The following is an 18,586-nucleotide window of genomic DNA, read 5'->3' as shown; positions in this document are numbered from 1 at the left end:
CAATGCTGGAATGATGGACAGCACTGACCCATCATTCCAGCTGCTCTTTCCAAGAAACTTTTAAATACTGTAAAACTGTCAGCATGCTCCTTTGCCCACACCCTCTTTTCTCCAGGCTGAAGATACTAGACTTTTCTCCTTTGATATCTGAAGCTAATTTTGCCTTCATAAAAATTGCCAGAAGGGCAGCCAGGATAGCCTGTTGCAGCAAAAACAAGTTAGGAGTTATGTACTGCTTAGGAAGTAACCAAAATAAACACAGCACAAGTTTTTTGTGGACTAGGACACTTGTCTTCAAACTGGTGGGTCAGGATACACTAATGCAGGACTACAATTCCCATCATCCCTGACCACTGGTCCTCCTAGCTAGGGATGATGGGAGTTGTAGTCCAACTACCATCACTAGAAACCCTGCACTAGAGGGGCATGGCCTGATCCAAGGTAGGTTGCAACAAGAGGACTACCGCCATGCAAATATATAGGTCCCCAAATGCATGTTTGGGTTAAAAGGGGGCCCTGTATCTGAAAAGGTTGAAGATACCTGGACCAGAGTCTACTTCAGGCATAGGCAAACTCGGCCCTCCAGATGTTTTGGGACTACAATTCCCATCATCCCTGACCACTGGTCCTGTTAGCTAGGGATGATGGGAGTTGTAGTCCCAAAACATCTGGAGGGCAGAGTTTGCCTATGCCTGGTGTACTTCCATCAGAGGCAACAATAACTTTTTTAGTCTTTAGGTGCTATGGGATTCTTTGTTGCTTCTGCCTTCACGCCTAACCCCACTTACCTGGGAGTAAGCCCCCATTCCCATTGAGTTACTTCTGAATAGTCATGGTTAAGACTGCACTGTAATTCTTGGAAGGTTGCACAAACAAGTGGGTAGTTTTACCTGATGGCTGAAACCATCTTCTTTAGATGAATATTGTAAACAGTTTTTATCCTCTAAGGGAAGGTCCTGATCGTCTTCAAAACTGCTGGTGTCGTCGTCTGAGCTTATAGGATCGGCCATCATTTTGCAGTCCTGACTGTAACTCTGGGGTTTCTGGTAACTGTGCTCGCTCGTAATGTACGTTTCCTCCATCTTCTGGGGTAAACTAGGGGGCTCTCTATGGTTTTGACCATGATACGTCCTTTCAGGGGGGTTAAGGGTATCTGGCACAGCCAATACCCTTCTTTCCACTCCAAGAGTTATTTGGTCTGGATCCTTCCGCACACCTGTGCAAGCCCACAAATGAAGGTCAGGATGATGCTTGTTCCTGGGGAGAAAAAAAAGAAAGATAAAGGGGTCAAAGTGGTAGAGAAACGAAGTCGATTTAAGCAGCCTGAAGAGGGTATCTGTGTTGACATTTTTTACGAAAGAGATTCGGGTGAGCAGTTCCATGACATGTGAAGTCTGCAGTGTTCACAAGTCCGTTAAGTGGAACCAAGTTTGTCTCATGATACACATAAGTCGGTTGACGTGGGGGCGGGGGCGGCAGGGGAACTGGCTCAAATCTCTGTACGTCAACACTTCTGTCTCCACTTATGGAGGCAGCGAACCAGAAAATGTCCGGTTCGACGCCTGAATGCAAAGCAGGGCCTTTTGTCTTTCTGGAACTCAATCTGACATGGCAAAGGGGCTTGTCAAAACAAATTACCGAAGTCCTGCAATGACCAGGCATGCTCACCTGAGCACCCAGAGACGGTACGGCTGAACAATGTGACATTGAAATTGGAACACATTGTAATTCCTCATGGCAGGACCATGTCACCTCTGAGCATTGCACGGAGCTCGGCACTTTGTTCTTCTTAAACAAATATCTAACGGCGATAACAGCTGGTCGAAACCATCAGGGGAAACTATGGTAGGAGAGCTAAGCTCCTCCACATCAAAACTGGCCCCAGTAAAAAACCGGAAGCATTCCTTTTAGGTATAATCACAAACAATATTCCTGACAATCAAAGGAAAGTATTCCTTTACTCAATGTCAGCTGCCAGGATGCTTACAGAAAAAAAATTGGAAAGGGAGAAAAATTCCATCAATGAAAGAATGGCAACTTAAATTTTGTGAATATATAAATCTGGCAAGACTCACAGCATTTTTAAGGGAACAATCGGACCAGAAATTATTAAAAGAATGGGGATGTGCTAAAGAGTATATGAAAAAACATTGTTCTGTAGTAAGCATAGCGGTATGTAATGAATGATACTTTACAGGGTTAAAGAAAAATGGTGTAAAAAGTATAAAGATAGAAGTAATCTACATTAGACACAACAATTTAGAAAGAGTAAAAATTTTGAGGTCTTAGAACAAAGGAAAGAAGTCAATATATGTATATGTATATGTATGTAATGATTAGATTAGAATGAAGATATGGTTTTATTTGTAGATGTGTGCTTTTTCTTTTGTTTTTTGTGTTCTGTTTTTCTTTCTTGTTTGCATAGTTTTATTTTGGATTCAATGTTTGTGATTTTTGTTGTAATTTTGCATTAAAAATAAAATTTATAAAAAATAAAAAACTGGCCCCTGCTCCCCTGAAACCATTCTATCCCTGCCACACAACTACCCCAATTTTTAAGTGTCTGATTGTTCTACCAAGGTAAAGAGAGAATATCCCTAAAAAGCAATATGCAATATGCATGCTTACTTTAGTATCCCAATCTTCAGCTGCAGCCCGCGCAGTATTTCCGTAACACCATACACGTCAGCGAGGAGGTGGTGCGTCGACACAATCTTTTTGGCATTCAAGTGAGAGTAGTTCTCTTTTAAAAACGACAGACCACACATGTGGCCGTTATTCAACCAATCTTTATCGTAGAGATATTTGGCACTCCATCTCTGACCTAGAGACAACGAGGGATTCAGATCTTATTCTCTCGCCATCGCTTTTTGTCTTCTATCGGAGACTGAATAATGCAAAAGGGTGGGTGCACAGGTGTGTACCTGAACAAGCGCCACCACAGCTGCAGTTACAGGCAGTGAGAAACCATGCCCTCCATTTAATAAACAGATGAACTAAACACATTCATAAGCCTATATAGGTTTATAACTCATAAATGGGAGAAGTAATGTGTGAAGGGGCCCTCAAATGGATGTCAGCATTGGTGCCGGGAAGGCTTATGGGCTCTTACTATAACTTGGGTAGGTTCCTACCACAGAAGAGATTTGCCTGCCTGCCCAATCACCTGGTTTTGCAACTTTGGGATGTTTCTGGGTCTGCACCACAAAGCCCCATTTGTGATTGTTTTGAGGTGTGGTGATTTGCCAAATTTGGATCCTGAGCAGGATTTGGAACACCAGGGGAAGAATTAAAATGGCAGACAGATTGAATTTTTTTATTTAATTGTATCCGTTTTATTCTCTTTCATTGGGACGTACTTTTAAAAAAATTAATCTGCCTGCAGCCTTTGGGCAAACAGTGGATTATAAATCATAAATAGAGCGAGAGAGAGGAAGCATTGCCCTGGAGGAAGGGTAGAGAGCCTCCGACCCAAGGGCCTAATTTGGCCTGTCAGGCCTGCTCATTTGGCCCACCAGGCCATTTGGCCAAGCCACGCCCACCTGCCACATCATGCCATTATTATTATTATTATTATTATTATTATTATTATTATTACTACTACTACTACTATTATTATTATTATTATTACTACTACTATTATTATTATTATTATTATTATTATTATTATTATTATTACAGTGGTACCTCTGGTTATGTACTTAATTTGTTCCGGAGATCCATTCTTAACCTGAAACTGTTCTTAACCTGAAGCACCACTTTAGCTAATGGGACCTGCTGCACCGCGATTTCTGTTCTCATCCTGAAGCAAAGTTCTTAACCCGAAGTACTATTTCTGGGTTAGCGGAGTCTGTAACCTGAAGCATCTGTAACCCGAGGTACCACTGTATTATTATTATTTATATACCGCCCTATACCTGGAGATCTCAGGGCAGTTCACAGAATAAAATCAAAATATAAAACCACAAAATACATAAAATAAAAACAACCCAATAACCCCCCCCCAAAAAAAAAAAAACAACCCCACATTTTAAAAGGGCATAGGATCCTCACGCCTTTTAAAGCAAGACAATTAACAAACCTGGACAGGAGGCATATGATCCAACTCCCCACCCCTCCCCTGCCTTAGATGCATTTAAGGGTAGAATATAGCATTAGGCCCCCACAAGGATGGGACAGGAGCGCAAGGAAAGGCCACACGTTAGTGGCCACAGAACTCTGCAGACAAACCCAAGAAAACAACTGCAGAAAGTCTCACACTTCCTTGAATTTACCGACAACAAAAAATCTCTTTAAAAAACAAACTGAAACATCTCTCTATAGATGGAAAACTAGCATGTTGGAGAAATAAGCTAGAACATTTCATCCTGAGCTGCTGCCTTTCCCCAGTTTTTTGGGGGGCATGTAGCGCGCCGCCTGAAGTCTGAGCAACAACTGCACCATGGATTTCTGCTGACTGCCTAGGCCAGATCCTAGACTATATCATCACAAATGCTGGCTATAGAAACACACCCTTAGATGTGTGGGAAATGGGAGCAGTGGCGGTCGTGTGAGCTACTACAGGGGCTTGGAAACGCTGGGGCTTAGCTTGAAAATTTGCTCCTACCAGGTGGGTCCCTGCAAACGTAGCAGATGTATTGCTCCGGAATGCTGTCTTCCAACAGTCCCATGCACACGCTGTGCTGCCAACACAGGCACTCTTCACACTGTGGCGGGGATTCAAAGAGAAAGGAAATAATGCATCATAACGCGAGAGGGAAATTCAGGTCCAACCCTCGCTTGGTTACAACAACAACAACAACAACATGCAGTCATGGCTGGTGGAAGCTTTAGTTCAAAGTATCTAAGGAGGCACCAGTCTCTGGATGCTTTGTCTAGAAAAAGGTAAAGGTAAAGGGACCCCTGACCATCAGGTCCAGTCGTGACCGACTCTGGGGTTGCAGCGCTCATCTCACTTTATTCGCCGAGGGAGCCAGCGTACAGCTTCCGGGTCATGTGACCAGCAGGACTAAGCTGCTTCTGGCAAACCAGAGCAGCGCACGGAAATGCTGTTTACCTTCCCGCCGGAGCGGTACCTATTTATCTGCTTGCACTGGTGTGCTTTCAAACTGCTAGGTTGGCAGGAGCTGGGACCAAGCAACAGGAGCTCACCCCGTCACGGGGATTCGAACCGCTGACCTTCTGATCGGCAAGTCCTAGGCTCTGTGGTTTAACCCAGAGTGCTGCCCGGGTCTCTAGCTTGTCTAGAAAGACGGCTTACTGAAACAAGTAACGGTTAGCAATAAAGAGAACCAAGGACTGTCTCTTGTTCATGTTTATTCCACATCTGATTTCTCAGAACCTGCTCAGACCTCAGGAAAACTGCTGACCGTCAGAGTAGATTGCCTGGAGTTAGAAGGGCCAATGGCAACTCCAGTATAAGGTAGCTCCAACTATTCCCCATAAATTGCATGAGACAGAACTCTTAGAATGGTCTCTGGCGGAGGAAAAAGTATTAACTGTGCCATTGTAAGAATTAAAAATATGTATTATCTCCCCCACCTCCACTGGAGAGCTCCACAGAGACTGAATGGAGGCACAGTGCTAATTCAAAACAGCCTTAATCATACCATTCTATAAGGTTGTTGTTTTTTAAAAAAATAATAATATCCCAAAGGAAAAAAAGTTCTGAATAACTGGATAAAAAATTCCATAGAAAACTGTACTGCGAGCAGATTCCTTACCTGAATCATGAACCCATTTTCCTCATCCATTTCACAGATACACCTGACAATTTCATTGAGAGTATCCTCCTCATCCTGAGATTCTTCAAAATTGGTTGAATCAAAGTCCTGATTGTACTCATCGCCACTCAGCAGCAAGCTCTCGGTAGAAGAGTCGTCTAAAAACTCCATATCAGAGAGGTCTGAAATTTGAAAAGATTACAGAAAACAATACAATCTGGCAAGTGGGTAGCATTGGATTAGATTGTGTGCATTTGGAACAGCAGACATTCAAACTTCCTCTTTGGATGGACATTGCTATGATGCTGTGCTCACAAAAACTGCCTACGTCAAAAACAGAATATCAATCTTATTATTTTACAGGTTAAAAAGATTTAATACCCCCCATGCTTTTGTTCAGAGATCTTCCAACTCAGTTTACTATAAAACAGGAACTGAAATATAAAACATCATTACACAGTAAAACACCAATAAAACATCCCACAAGCAGTAGTGAAATCAAAACGGAAAGGACAGGGATTTATTTTTATTTTTTTACCCAGGGCCCAGAAGTTGTAATATTCAACACCAGGTAAGCCTCCCTGGGGAGAGCATTACAGATATAAAAGCAACAAAACTGAAAAAGCCATCTCCCTATTTGCCACCTGTGTGATGGGAGCACCAACAGAAGAAAAATAGGGGTGTGCATTGCTGTTGGGAAACATTTCTTTAACAATAGTAGCCAAAAGCACAAGCTAACTTTGCTGATGAGTTCACTGGATGAGCTCAGGCAAACTACTACCAAAAGATGTGGCAAAGACATCAAGATAAGGGTTGGGTTTTTCCCCCTACATAAGCAAAGCAAAACAATTAGGTTTATAGAATATATAAGGGCACGCCAGCTATGCTGAGCATTTGTGTTCAGAGGCAGAATCTCTGAAATTATGAGATGCTGGAGCAGAAAAAACAGGAGATGACAATCTGCAACATGTCCTGTTTGCAAGATTCCAGAGGCATCTGGCTGGCTTAGGGAAACAAGTGGGGATAGGATACTTTTAGAGGGCTGTTATTAGGTTTAGGGGGGAAATCTACATGAAGCACTTGGCTCATCTGAAGAGTCCTTTATAAAGAAAGAAAAATTACTCTTCAGAAATGCAAAAACAAAAAATTGATAGCTAAATCAGCACATATTTGGTTAATTCCTCAATTTCTCTAGATGAAAAATGAAATTAAGATTTAAGCAGAACAACATACAAGACAGGAAACCTACTTTCACCACTAAGGTCAACAGACAGAATAGCCCTTGGGTACTGATAGGATGTGTTCTTCTCCACGGTTGTGCTCCGTAGTGTCAGCGAGCTCCCAGAAGACCTAGTGAATGGAGAGGAGCACCTGTCCAAGTACTCAAGAGAACTATCGTCAAAATCCGAATAATCTGCAAAGTAATCACAAAACACGAACACATGGTCTCACTGTCTACCTACATCAAGATGGTTTTTGCTAACACACACACCCCAAATATAAAAGGTAAAAACCAAAACCACCCTTGCTTAAAAAGTCACTCCTTTTAGCACTGTATGCACATTGTCAACAAAAGAGGTTTAAAGACTGTGTCAAGGCAAATCTAAAAAAGATGTAGTATAAACACTGATAATTGGGAAACACTGGCCTGCGAGTGCTCCAGTTGGAGAAGACACTTGAACTCAGGACGCAAGGGAGAAACGTGCTAAGAGGAAGGCACGCTTGGCAAATCCACACCGTGATCAACTCCCGCCTGGAAACCAATGTCCCCACTGCGGAAGGACGTGTGGATCCAGAATTGGCCTCCACAGTCACTTACAGACTCGTTAAAACTGTGTTTATGGAAGACAATCTTACTTGGCTGTGAGTGATCACCAAAGAAGAAGAAGCACATAGCTTCTAAAACTAACAAATAGAAAATAGCTACCTTAAGCAGATTCACATGGTTTTAGAACACTGCTAGCCTCCAACAGACAGGCATTTCTGGATATGTTTGTACATTTGCTGTAACACGCAAAAATGAAACTTGCATGTTTCCATTACAAGATGTATGAATTCTTGTATGGATTTCATACATCCTGCCATAGGGCAGGTGTGGAAGTGCTCCCTTCACATGCTACCCAGATGTGCAAGTGATTCCTGCAATAACTTCTCACTCCTGTGAATGTGCAACGCAGGTCCGTCGCAGGGTTTTCAGTAAGTGCCCACTCCAGTCCCTTATCGCCAAATCTCAAGATGTCAAGATGATTGACAGAGATGTTTATGAGCAGCACATTCAAAGAGCAAATGCCCAAGAATAAACACTTGATCAACATCTCATGTGTCAAATACAGAGGACGCAACATGTTACTCTTGCATGTAACGCTAAGCCAAGCTTGAACGAGCAAACATGCTGGTGCACATTTAGAAAACTCTGAGTGCATAGCTGAGCCACGGTTTGGCTCAGTGTTACATCACAACCTTGGCTCCTGGTTTGTCATGCTCCAAACAAACCATGATACCACTTCTCATAATGTCAAAATCAACATCATGACATAACATAATAAAAATTTAACTTTTTGGTTGACCAAGTCCAGTATGTACAAAATACAAGTCCTATATAGTCAGTGCCATAGTACATTCTTTTCTAATTTTTCATCTCTCTTGTATTTTGTATTTTTCTGGTATCTAATTTTTGAGAAGTAGTTCTCAAAAGCCAGTGTGGTGTAGTGGTTAAGAGCGGTAGTCACGTAATCTGGGTAACCGGGTTCGCGTCTCCGCTCCTCCACATGCAGCAGCTGGGTGACCTTGGGCCAGTCACACTTCTTTGAAGTCTCTCAGCCCCACTCACCTCACAGAGTGTTTGTTGTGGGGGAGGAAGGGAAAGGAGATTGTTAGCCGCTTTGAGACTCCTGAAGGGGAGTGAAAGGCGGGATATCAAATCCAAACTCTTCTTCTTCTTCTAGTAAATAACAATCACAAAGTTATTTACTAGAACTACTTCTAAAAAATTAGATACCAGAAAAATACAAAATACAAGAGAGATGAAAAATTAGAAAAGAATGTACTTTCCAAGTGTGTTTTTAATTGGATTTGCTTAATATAGGCATAGGGACACGGGTGGCACTGTGGGTTAAACCACAGAGCCTAGGACTTGCCGATCAGGTCGGCAGTTCGAATCCCCACGATGAGGCGAGCTCCCGTTGCTCGGTCCCTGCTCCTGCCAACCTAGCAGTTTGAAAGCACGTCAAAGTGCAAGTAGATAAATAGGTACCGCTCCGGCGGGAAGGTAAACGGCGTTTCCGTGCGCTGCTCTGGTTCGCCAGAAGCGGCCACAGGACCCAGAAGCTGTACACTGGCTCCCTTGGCCAATAAAGCGAGATGAGCGCCACAACCCCAGAGTCGGCCACGACTGAACCTAATGGTCAGGGGTCCCTTTACCTTTACCTTTACTATAGGCATTTTGGTGATTAATGGTTTTGTAATTTGCCAAACAAACCATGAACAAAAACCAAGGTTTGTTATTGGCTTACCATTTGCTGGTTTGTTTCTAGAATAACAAAGCATGAGCCCAAGCTTGCATGCAATACTAAGCCAAACCATGGCTAACGTCCTGGTAGAAACAGAAGCAGCTAGACCTGGCAGAGGAGCAAAATGGCTACAATTATATAAATGGGCACCAGCCGGCCTGTCCTTCATGCTAGGCCATAGATTGGCTTAGTGTTGTAGGTGAATGAGGACACTGGGGCATGATGCCAAAGAGCAATTTGGTCAACGGCCAGTATCTCAACAGATCTAATAAACACATCCTGAAGCAACACTGGAGCAATTTATGCTTAAAGCTCATAATGCATGGAGATCGAACTAGCAAGCAAAGTCTGAAGCAACAGGCAAAGTCTTTAGCTAGATTTACTATATTCTAAACTGTACCATGCTGCTTTGATTTCTTCTTTTTCTTTTTCTTCTTTTTCTGTTTCGACTTGTGGTCTTTCTCCTTCTTCTCCTTCCTTTCTTTCTCCTTCTCCTTCTTTTTACCTACATTGCAAATGGATCTTTATTAAACAAAGGGCATCAGTGTAAAACAAACGCAGCCTGTTCCAAGATTAGGTCATGTGCTTCCAGCCACCTGTCTGAGAGTGGAACTGTTCGCTTACAACAGTACTTATGCCTATTTACTCAGAGGCAAGCTCTACGGAGACATACCGGGCTTACTAGTAAGTGTATTTAGGATTGCAGGTGAAGTGGCCCAACGTTTTCGATTTTCAAAGGAGAGGGAGTTTTAGAGATGAACCAAGAACTGAGCCTTGCAAAAAAAATCTACAAAGGCAATGCAATTTAATGACAATGACAAGTCGTAACTCAGAATTACAGTCATAGCTCAAGGTTAGTTGTGTTTGAATGAGAGCAGCTAGACAAGGAGGAGCTGACTGCAACAGCACTCCCTTCGCCTGCAATTCCTAACAGCTGGTATTGAGAGGCATGCTGTCTCCAACAATGGAGCTACGCTACATATATCTACACCACTTCTACGAATTTATTTAATCCCCTTTTAAAGCCATCTAAGCTGGCAGCCTTATGGGAGCAAATTCCATAGTTTAACTATGTTCTGTGTGAAGAAGTACACTCTTTTGTCCTGTGACCCCTTAAAAAGCGTTAACAGGTGAAAATAATAATGATAATAATAATAATGATGATGATGATGATGATGATGATATAACAGACAGGCTACATTCCTGCTCTCTCAAGCTACAGTTTTGTTTTGTTTTGTTTTTGCTGAAAATGTTTTTTTGTCCATACCAAGCAGCAACGAGCATCTATCTTCCAATTTCGTTTTTCTCTCCGTTTTCAGCATTCCTATGGATGAAAGAAAGGAAACAGAAGCTTAGTAGAACACTGCTGGCAACAGTGTGTTAAGTCTCTTGGTGGCAAGCACTAGGGACCATGCTTTAGTTCATTTATACTGCTAGATCTGAAAAGATTAAATGACGGAGGATGAGAAACAAGGAAACGAATTGAAGAGAACTCACATTCACTGTTCTCTGAATAAGAGATGTAAGCGGGAGATATTTATATCTGTTGTAAAAAACAAACAAACGAGCATTTGCCATGCTAACGAAAAGGGGCATTGAATTATGTTACTCTGAAATTTCCATTTCTAAATCAGCTGCGGCCTCTGTGTATGACTATGATCCATTTCGTATGTGATCATCTGGGCTAAAGAAGCTGCTAAAGATTATTATCTGGATACATTTTGCACAGAAGGTAGAGTAAAGAAGGTGTTGAGAACAGGATGAGAGGTCCTGACATTAAAGAAGAGATGAATTCTGCAAGCCAGCGCAGTAACCAACTTATCCTCTTGCACCTTTTCCTAATTCTTTGCATCCCAAGAATTCTGTGAGGCCTGAATAGCACTGAGAAGACAGATGTGATTTTAGATAAAGGGTCAGCAATCATTTTAAGCCAGATTTTTTGAGAAAGTGGCCATGAACATCTCCCCTTCCACTTTTCTCCCCCCTCCTCCAGAATTATTTGTTTCCTGAAGTAAACTTCAGCTTTCATGTATTGCTTTGCTTCTGGAAAAGACCGGCGCAATTTATTTGCAGGCTCCTTATGTTGTCTACGTTGGCAAATCATCATGCTTCCATTTCAGAAAACTGGGTGTGGCTGGGTTGCCTCCAACCAAGCAGAGCAGTATCAGAGATTTAAGCTGTTTCCAAAATTGTTGCTTCTTTTTTTATGTATGCTGCAACAGCAGCAAGAATACTCATTGCAAAGTATTGGAAGACACAAGATTTACCCACTCTGGAAGAATGGCAGATGAAGGTGATCGACTATATGGAATTGGCAGAAATGACTGGCAGAATCCTAGACCAGGGAGAAGAGTTGGTGAAAGAAGACTGGAAGAAATTTAAAGACTATTTGCAGAAATACTGTGAAATTAATGAATGTTAAAGGGATATTGGACTGAAAATAAGCGGTATTGGTAAAAAGATTAGTAAGAATATGTAAATATGGATTGACAATGGTTGGAAATACATGGTTATAAATAGGTTAAGATATTAAGTAAAGATAAATGATAGAGGGTAAGGATTTGCTGAATTAAATATTTGAACTGGAATACAAAAAGGGGTGTGTGAGGAGGTCAGGAAACAAGTAACTGAAATATAAGATATGAAAATATTGATCCTTCTTTTTTTAACTTTCTTTTTACTTTTTATGTATTTTGTCCATGTACTTTTGTATCTCTTTTTCTTTTAGTATTGTTATTCTTTTCCATTTTTTATTCTTAATTCTGTAACTTTTTATTGCTTGTAAAACTCTAATAAATATTTTTTTAAAAACAAAACAAAACAAAAACAAAATGGTTGCTTCCGAAGATAGCTGAATGAAGGTGTAAGCAGAACCATGGCTAACTACAGTGGGTGGAATCCGACTAAATCACTGCCTGAGTGGAATGACTTCTGCAAGCACAACTGAACTTCCCCTCCCTCTCTACCCGCCAGAACAGATTTGTGGCAGGGGGTGCGAAGAAGGAGGAGGAGAGGTTCGGTGCACACAATGACTTAGTTGGATACAACTCTTAGTGATAAGGAGTGGCCCAAACACGGCCATTAACTAAAACAGCAAATAGTAGGGCCCTTTTCATACACAATGTAGCATGAAAAGTGTACCCACGCACTGAAACAAGAGAATTCAGCCAACCTCTCCTTACAGATAAGTGTACCTGAATGATACACAAACACACGCTCGTCGCATTCACACAATGCATTTCTTATACGAGTTAACATACTCTAAACATACGCAACAACAGCTGCATGGATGTTGCTAGCCCAGAGGTGGAAAGAAGACAAAGTCCCTACCAGAGAAGAATAGCAAATTAAACTGTTGGACAATGCTAAAATGGCAAAACTGACCGGGAAGCTCAGAAACCAAGAAGACCAAAACTTTAATAAGGAATGGGAAAGATTTATAATTTATCTTGGAGACCACTGTAAGCAGATGAAAACGTTAGCAGGACTGCAATAACACTTGTTGTGTAGCAAATACAGTGGAGACAATGGAGTAATATAAAATATGGACTACCGAATAATATGCAGTTGAAAGAGTTGACAATGGGACCCATGGAAAGGAGAGGGTGGGAAGTCTAGAGATTCGGAGTAATCTTTAAATATGGATGTGTATGATGGCATTGTCATATTCTTATACTTGAAAAATCAAATAAAATTATTTTTTTTAAAAAAACACTCTAATATACGTCTAGACAGCATCTTAAAAAGCAGAAACATCACCTTGCCAACAAAGGTCTGTATAGTTAAAGCTACGGTTTTTCCAGTAGTGATGTATGGAAGTGAGAGCTGGACCATAAAGAAGGCTGATCGCCGAAGAACTGATGCTTTTGAATTCTGGTGCTGGAGGAGACTCTTGAGAGTCCCATGGACTGCAAGAAGATCAAACCTATCCATTCTTAAAGAAATCAGCCCTGAGTGCTCACTGGAAGGACAGATCTTGAAGCTGAAACTCATGAGAAGAGAAGACTCCCTGGAAAAGACCCTGATGTTGGGAAAGATGGAGGGCACAAGGAAAAGGGGACGACAGAGGACGAGATGGTTGGACAGTGTTCTCAAAGCTACCAGCATGAGTTTGACCAAACTGCGGGAGGCAGTGGAAGACAGGAGTGCCTGGCGTGCTCTGGTCCATGGGGTCACAAAGAGTCGGACACGACTAAACAACAACAATATACATCCAGAAATGTTCTAAATGCAGTGGCCTACAGCATTCTGCATGACCTAATACACTCTTGAAAGCCGCTGACAAACGTTTTACCTGATGCCACTGGGGCTACTCTGCCATCAGCCGCCGCTTTAGAAGAATGGCACAACACCATCTGATTATCTTCCTTCTCTTTAACGGGGTAGTCACTGCGGAAAGCAGCCTCCGCAGTTAACAGCGCCGACACATCCAAGTTGCGGCTTAAGTCAAGAGGGAGGCAGAGTCCGCGCTTCTCAAGGGAGACATGAGCAACATTGGGAACTACATAAAAGAAAGAACGGAATATTAAACGACAGACAAGCACCGCGTTCCTTGAGGTCACTGAGTTACACACCTAACGTGGCACAGTTCTCGTCTATTAGCCAGAAGCTCTTGTCAGGCGGGACATTTCTCGCGAAGGTCTTACGTTTAACACTTGGATTCTCTCTGGTTCTTTACTTTAGACTGAAATACATTACCCTCCAGTAATGCTGGCGGCTGATTTGGGGCATTGATGGAGAACCCTTTTCTATCAGTGACTGGAGAGGGAGAAGGAACTTTTTCTAGTGAACCATGAGGCAACGAACCAGTCGCTAAGCGCTGTGATCTTCGTCTCCGCTGGCTATTTTTTAAGGATCTAAGGGCACTCACTGGCTGTGATGGACCTAAAAAGAGACCTTGCAATGTTCATGAAGCAGACATAGGCCATCATCTTACTCTAATATTTCTAAGGAGGTCATAAGGTGCTTGCCTTAAGTGGTTCCCCATCTATCATGGCATTGCTCTTTACAAGTAGAAAAATGGGGGATACCAGGAGACTAGAGGAATGGTTTTAAGCTTCAGTTAGTAGAAGCAGGCTTTTAATGAAAAGGTTTGCAAGGGGGTGGGGTCCCTTGTGATGGAATAAATCTGGCACAAAAGGTCATAGGCAGCACTAATATACCCAAGCTCCCTGATACATTCGATTTCTGACTCTCTCACTTCCCTCTTAACTGCTAGGAGAAAATTATAAACCAGGGATGCTGAACCTGTGGTTGTCTATGTGTTGTTGGGACTTCAAACCTGCATCATCCCAAGCTGATGACCAGGGATGATGGGAGCTGGAATCCAACAACAACTAGAGGACCATAGGTTCCCCATTCCCACAATAGGATATTATAAATAAATGCAGAGTTTCTTAACACTCCTGAAGCGAGCAAAGAATGACAAACTTTCTGATACAAAACTGTTCCATTGTTTTTGCAACAATGCAATATCTACTGAATGCCCTCTGTGGGATTGCAGGGGCTGGTAACTTGTCGGCAACTAATATTAACTTATTTCTTGCGCTAGCCTTTCGGTTAGGTTTTGGAAAAGCACTCACAATGTGCTTATTGTTCTTTTACTTCGGTCTGAATGTACTAGATCGGTTAAAATCCTGTTTCCTTCACTGTTGCTTTTAATAGTTATTTATAATTTCAATAGCATGTAAGCCACCTTGGAATGAAGGTGTGTGCACACGCATGTGTTCCAGCTTATAACATCCTTGAGAAATTAAGTATGGTAGGTTTGATAATGCAATAAGCAATCGTTAGTTAAAACCAGGGGGTAGGTCAACATGCTTGCCAGGTGCTGTGGACTACAACTTCCATTAAAACACAGGAGCCTGGCAAAGGGTGAATGACAGAAGCCGTATGTAATACAGCAAGATCTGGAGTGCATTGTATTAGCCATGCCATTGCAAGCCATTATTATATCACTGATTCAGTGAATCCCAATAATGGGCCTTTGGATTCCAATGCTACCACTAGTACAGCAAGCTGTGTTTGCTATGCATGTTGAAATGATCTCATAATCATGCGTATGTGAGTGAATTATGCTGGATTTGATTTATACACAAAAGTTATGCATAGGGACGTTCTCAAGAGGAATGAAGGGTCCTTTGTTTTCCTTTGGTCAAATTCCAGGATTTTTAATTTATTTTTGGGAGGGGCAGAGGTTTACAATGGGTTCAAATTCAACCAAAGCAAAGCACTTTGCAATCTCACTGATTTCAGTGGAAGAAATTCAAGTCCGTGGTTAACTCTTCTGCTGAAAGCAACGGGACTGCAATGGTTTGGAGGAAGTGAACTCAGCAAAGTTAATTTCCACATATCTACATTCAAGCGATCACTTTAAAAGCTCGCACCACGAAGTCTAATTTGAAAACCTACCTCCTTTCAATGGCTTCCAATGTGTAATATATACAGGGGATTTTATGTTATGCGTTCTTAGCTTCTGTTGTTCTGCTCTTTTATTTATTAATTTGTGGAATGGATTCTTCTTTTATTTTATATATTGTAAACAACTTTAGATCCAATGGAAGCCACTTTATGGAAAATGTTTCTCAAAAAGCAGTGTATAAATTAAAATAAACACAGCTTAAGAAGCCTCATAATTGGAAAAAATATATATAATCCCCAGGTATAAAAAAATGGGGGGGGGGAGACCTGCAAAATGCTCAACACTCTACAAAAGCTACAACTATGCTTTTCAATACTACCACAATAGCTGCAGATTGTTAAGAGGGATTCCCTTTACAGTGCTATCTTTGCATTGTTAAAAGGCACAAATCATCCTCAGTGAAGGTTACTTACCGACATCATGTGCAATCGCAACAAGTGTGGACGGCAACATTTAATGAGGGAAGATTTAGAGTGTCATTGACTGATGAAGCGTTTCAGTGCAAAGGGGGCAGGGGGGAGAGAATTACATTTGCACAAACTGTTTCCCTCTTCTCAATTAATTAGCAGCACAATCCAACCAGACGTTAGGTGCGTGCAAGTCCCTTTCAAACCAGCGAGACTTGTTAAGTAGCTATGGCTGGATCATAACATTCAGCGGAAGATAATTTTAACTCGGAGATGGAAGAAAGCAGCCCTAGGAAGTTTTTTGTGTGTCATTCTTCATTTCCCGGAGAGATGCAAAAGATCTAGAGCAGCGCTTGACAGAATCCCCCATTCTCTACTTTACTGCTGACAAGGGATTAAATCCTCTGGCAGGGAAATGTTAAATGGTACAGTCTGAAAGGGGGGGGGGGCAGAAGAAAGCAAGGATATCCTCATCCATTTCCCTACCAAAGGGACTTAGACATTTCTACAATTGCAAACATTTCGCTGATCGGTTTTCTTGCAGTTTTGTACATTCCTGTTCCCCATCTGAACCAGCCTCCTTTGGACCCTCATCCCAGGGACTGAAACCTATTTTTTGTTTGTCTTCTATAGCACTAAAAGTAAGAGCAAATGTCACACAGAGAGCAAGAGCCAGTAGGTCCAGCAGGCAAATCATGCCAGTAGAATTTCCCGAGGGTGAGGGTGGTGGTGGGGGAACAAAAAACAAAACACCAGCAACACACAAGAATGGCTCATCTTCTTTTTGAAGAATTGGTGCCTCCAAAGCAGATCAGCTGTAGCCTTTGCTGCTCCGTGTAACATGACGAGTTGCGCTCTTGCCATGAATTTCCGCCATCGTACAAGTGCCATACTATGTGTGTTTGATATGTCAATCTTGGAAACAAATGGGTTTACAAAAAAAAAAAAACCACACACACAAAAAACCCACACACACACAACCCAAAATTTCCAGGCAACCATATAGGAAAACTTTTGGAAGCGGCAAAAAGAGTTGGTTTGGGTTTTGTTTCCTTCCTCCTTTCAGATGACCGATGTGCAAGGAGTTTCCAGTACTGGCTACTAAGGATTTGGGGGTGGGGGATAACTTCAGTGGTGAACTTAATTGCATGTACTATATCCCATGTCACACTTGCATTCCACTCTCCCAGCCCCCCCCCCAAACCCAGTCTGTTATATACAAGTCACATTCAAAGGAAAAGGAAAAAAAGGAAAGAAAAAGAACCACCCCAATGATGATTATTTCCCAATATGACTGTAATAGAAGTAATTATGGTATGTTTTAAAATGTCTGTGCTCACTAGTTTTATTTATCACAGAAGAAGGAAGCTGGGAGACCAGGGTCAAATCCTCCACTTGTATTAACTCTGGGGAAATTGGTGATTTAAGGGACTTTATACACCCTGCAGAATCTCCAGATTCTTGTTTGCATTTCTTGCTGCGAGCCTTTCCTGAAGACAAAGTTGAGGGCAACAGTGCAGATTTCTGAATGTTGGCAGAACTGCTAATATCAGCTTCATTTTTTTTCTGACTTTGAGGCTTAGGTGATATCTCCTGAATAAATAATAAGAAATTGATACTTTTATTGCAGTTTCTTCATTGCAGCTCTTGTATTCTATTTCGATTTATTTTTTTAAAAGCAACTTCAGTACTTAACAACAGCACATTTTCAGAACATTTCCCCCCCACACAAATAAATAATAATAATAATAATAATAATAATAATAATAATAATAATAATAATAATAAACAAAGTTAAGAAATAAGCAAGCTGAAACTTCAAAAAAAGGACTCAGCCAAAGACCACCATTCCAATCCAGTGAACTGCTTCAAGGTGCAGGAACCAGGACATGCCCTTGTAATTTCCTTTTCTCGATTCCCCCCTCGTTTCAACAGAGAAAGACTGATCCCCACATGCAGTCCAATGAATGTGTGGATGGGCTCACTCTCTATAGAAAGGGGGGTTGGAATCTATACCTGCAGCCTACTACACATGGATCTCTGGATCAGGATATGAGGCCGTAAACATGTCTTCAGTTCTCATAAACTGAACGCAGTAGCTCTTCAATCATGCTAATACATTCAACAAAACCAAATTTTTGCCACGTTTCTGCAGACACAGCAACTTTACTGCTAATTCTTCAAAGCACTACCCACCCCCGCCCCCCAGAAAGCAAGTAAAAGGGTAAAGGGACCCCTGAGCATTAGGTCCACTTGTGGCTGACTCTGGGGTTGTCAGCCCCAACAGCTTACAATTAGGTTTGTGGTTGCAGTGTCCCTGATTCTCTGCAAATTCAGTTCAATTTTAAAACAAGACATGAAGAGTCTGGCAGTGTCCCATTATTATTATTATTATTATTATTATTATTATTAAAAAACCAACAAAGATTAAGGATTTCCACCCCCAAAGTAATCTGAATGTCACCACATGTATTTGCATTAGGATATCACCCGCTTTATCCAACAACCACAACAAAAACATAACAA

General features: G+C 41.7%; 1 protein-coding gene across 4 annotated transcripts in view; it reads right to left on the bottom strand.

Moving 5' to 3' along the window:
- PHF20L1 (PHD finger protein 20 like 1) overlaps positions 1–18,586 on the bottom strand; it is a 65,010-nt gene that overhangs the window by 7,614 nt on the left and 38,810 nt on the right. For 2 of the 4 annotated variants that reach the window (XM_082235541.1, XM_082235542.1), the window contains 10 exons: positions 17,401–17,653; positions 14,039–14,116; positions 13,527–13,733; positions 10,500–10,556; positions 9,633–9,737; positions 6,973–7,137; positions 5,724–5,905; positions 4,607–4,706; positions 2,629–2,824; positions 891–1,257 (listed from right to left, as the gene is read on the bottom strand). In XM_082235541.1, the coding sequence (XP_082091667.1) occupies positions 891–1,257; positions 2,629–2,824; positions 4,607–4,706; positions 5,724–5,905; positions 6,973–7,137; positions 9,633–9,737; positions 10,500–10,556; positions 13,527–13,733; positions 14,039–14,116; positions 17,401–17,653 (1,710 nt within the window). Of the gene's footprint in view, positions 1–890; positions 1,258–2,628; positions 2,825–4,606; positions 4,707–5,723; positions 5,906–6,972; positions 7,138–9,632; positions 9,738–10,499; positions 10,557–13,526; positions 13,734–13,930; positions 14,117–17,400; positions 17,654–18,586 lie in introns of all 4 variants that reach the window. The other 2 variants (XM_082235545.1, XM_082235543.1) reach the window with 2 other exon arrangements.

The sequence above is a fragment of the Podarcis vaucheri genome (assembly GCF_965113315.1).
Source record: "Podarcis vaucheri genome assembly, chromosome: 8".
Lineage (NCBI taxonomy): Eukaryota > Metazoa > Chordata > Lepidosauria > Squamata > Lacertidae > Podarcis > Podarcis vaucheri.
Note: the sequence above shows the minus strand (reverse complement) of the source record. Positions and strands in the feature narration are given on the sequence as shown.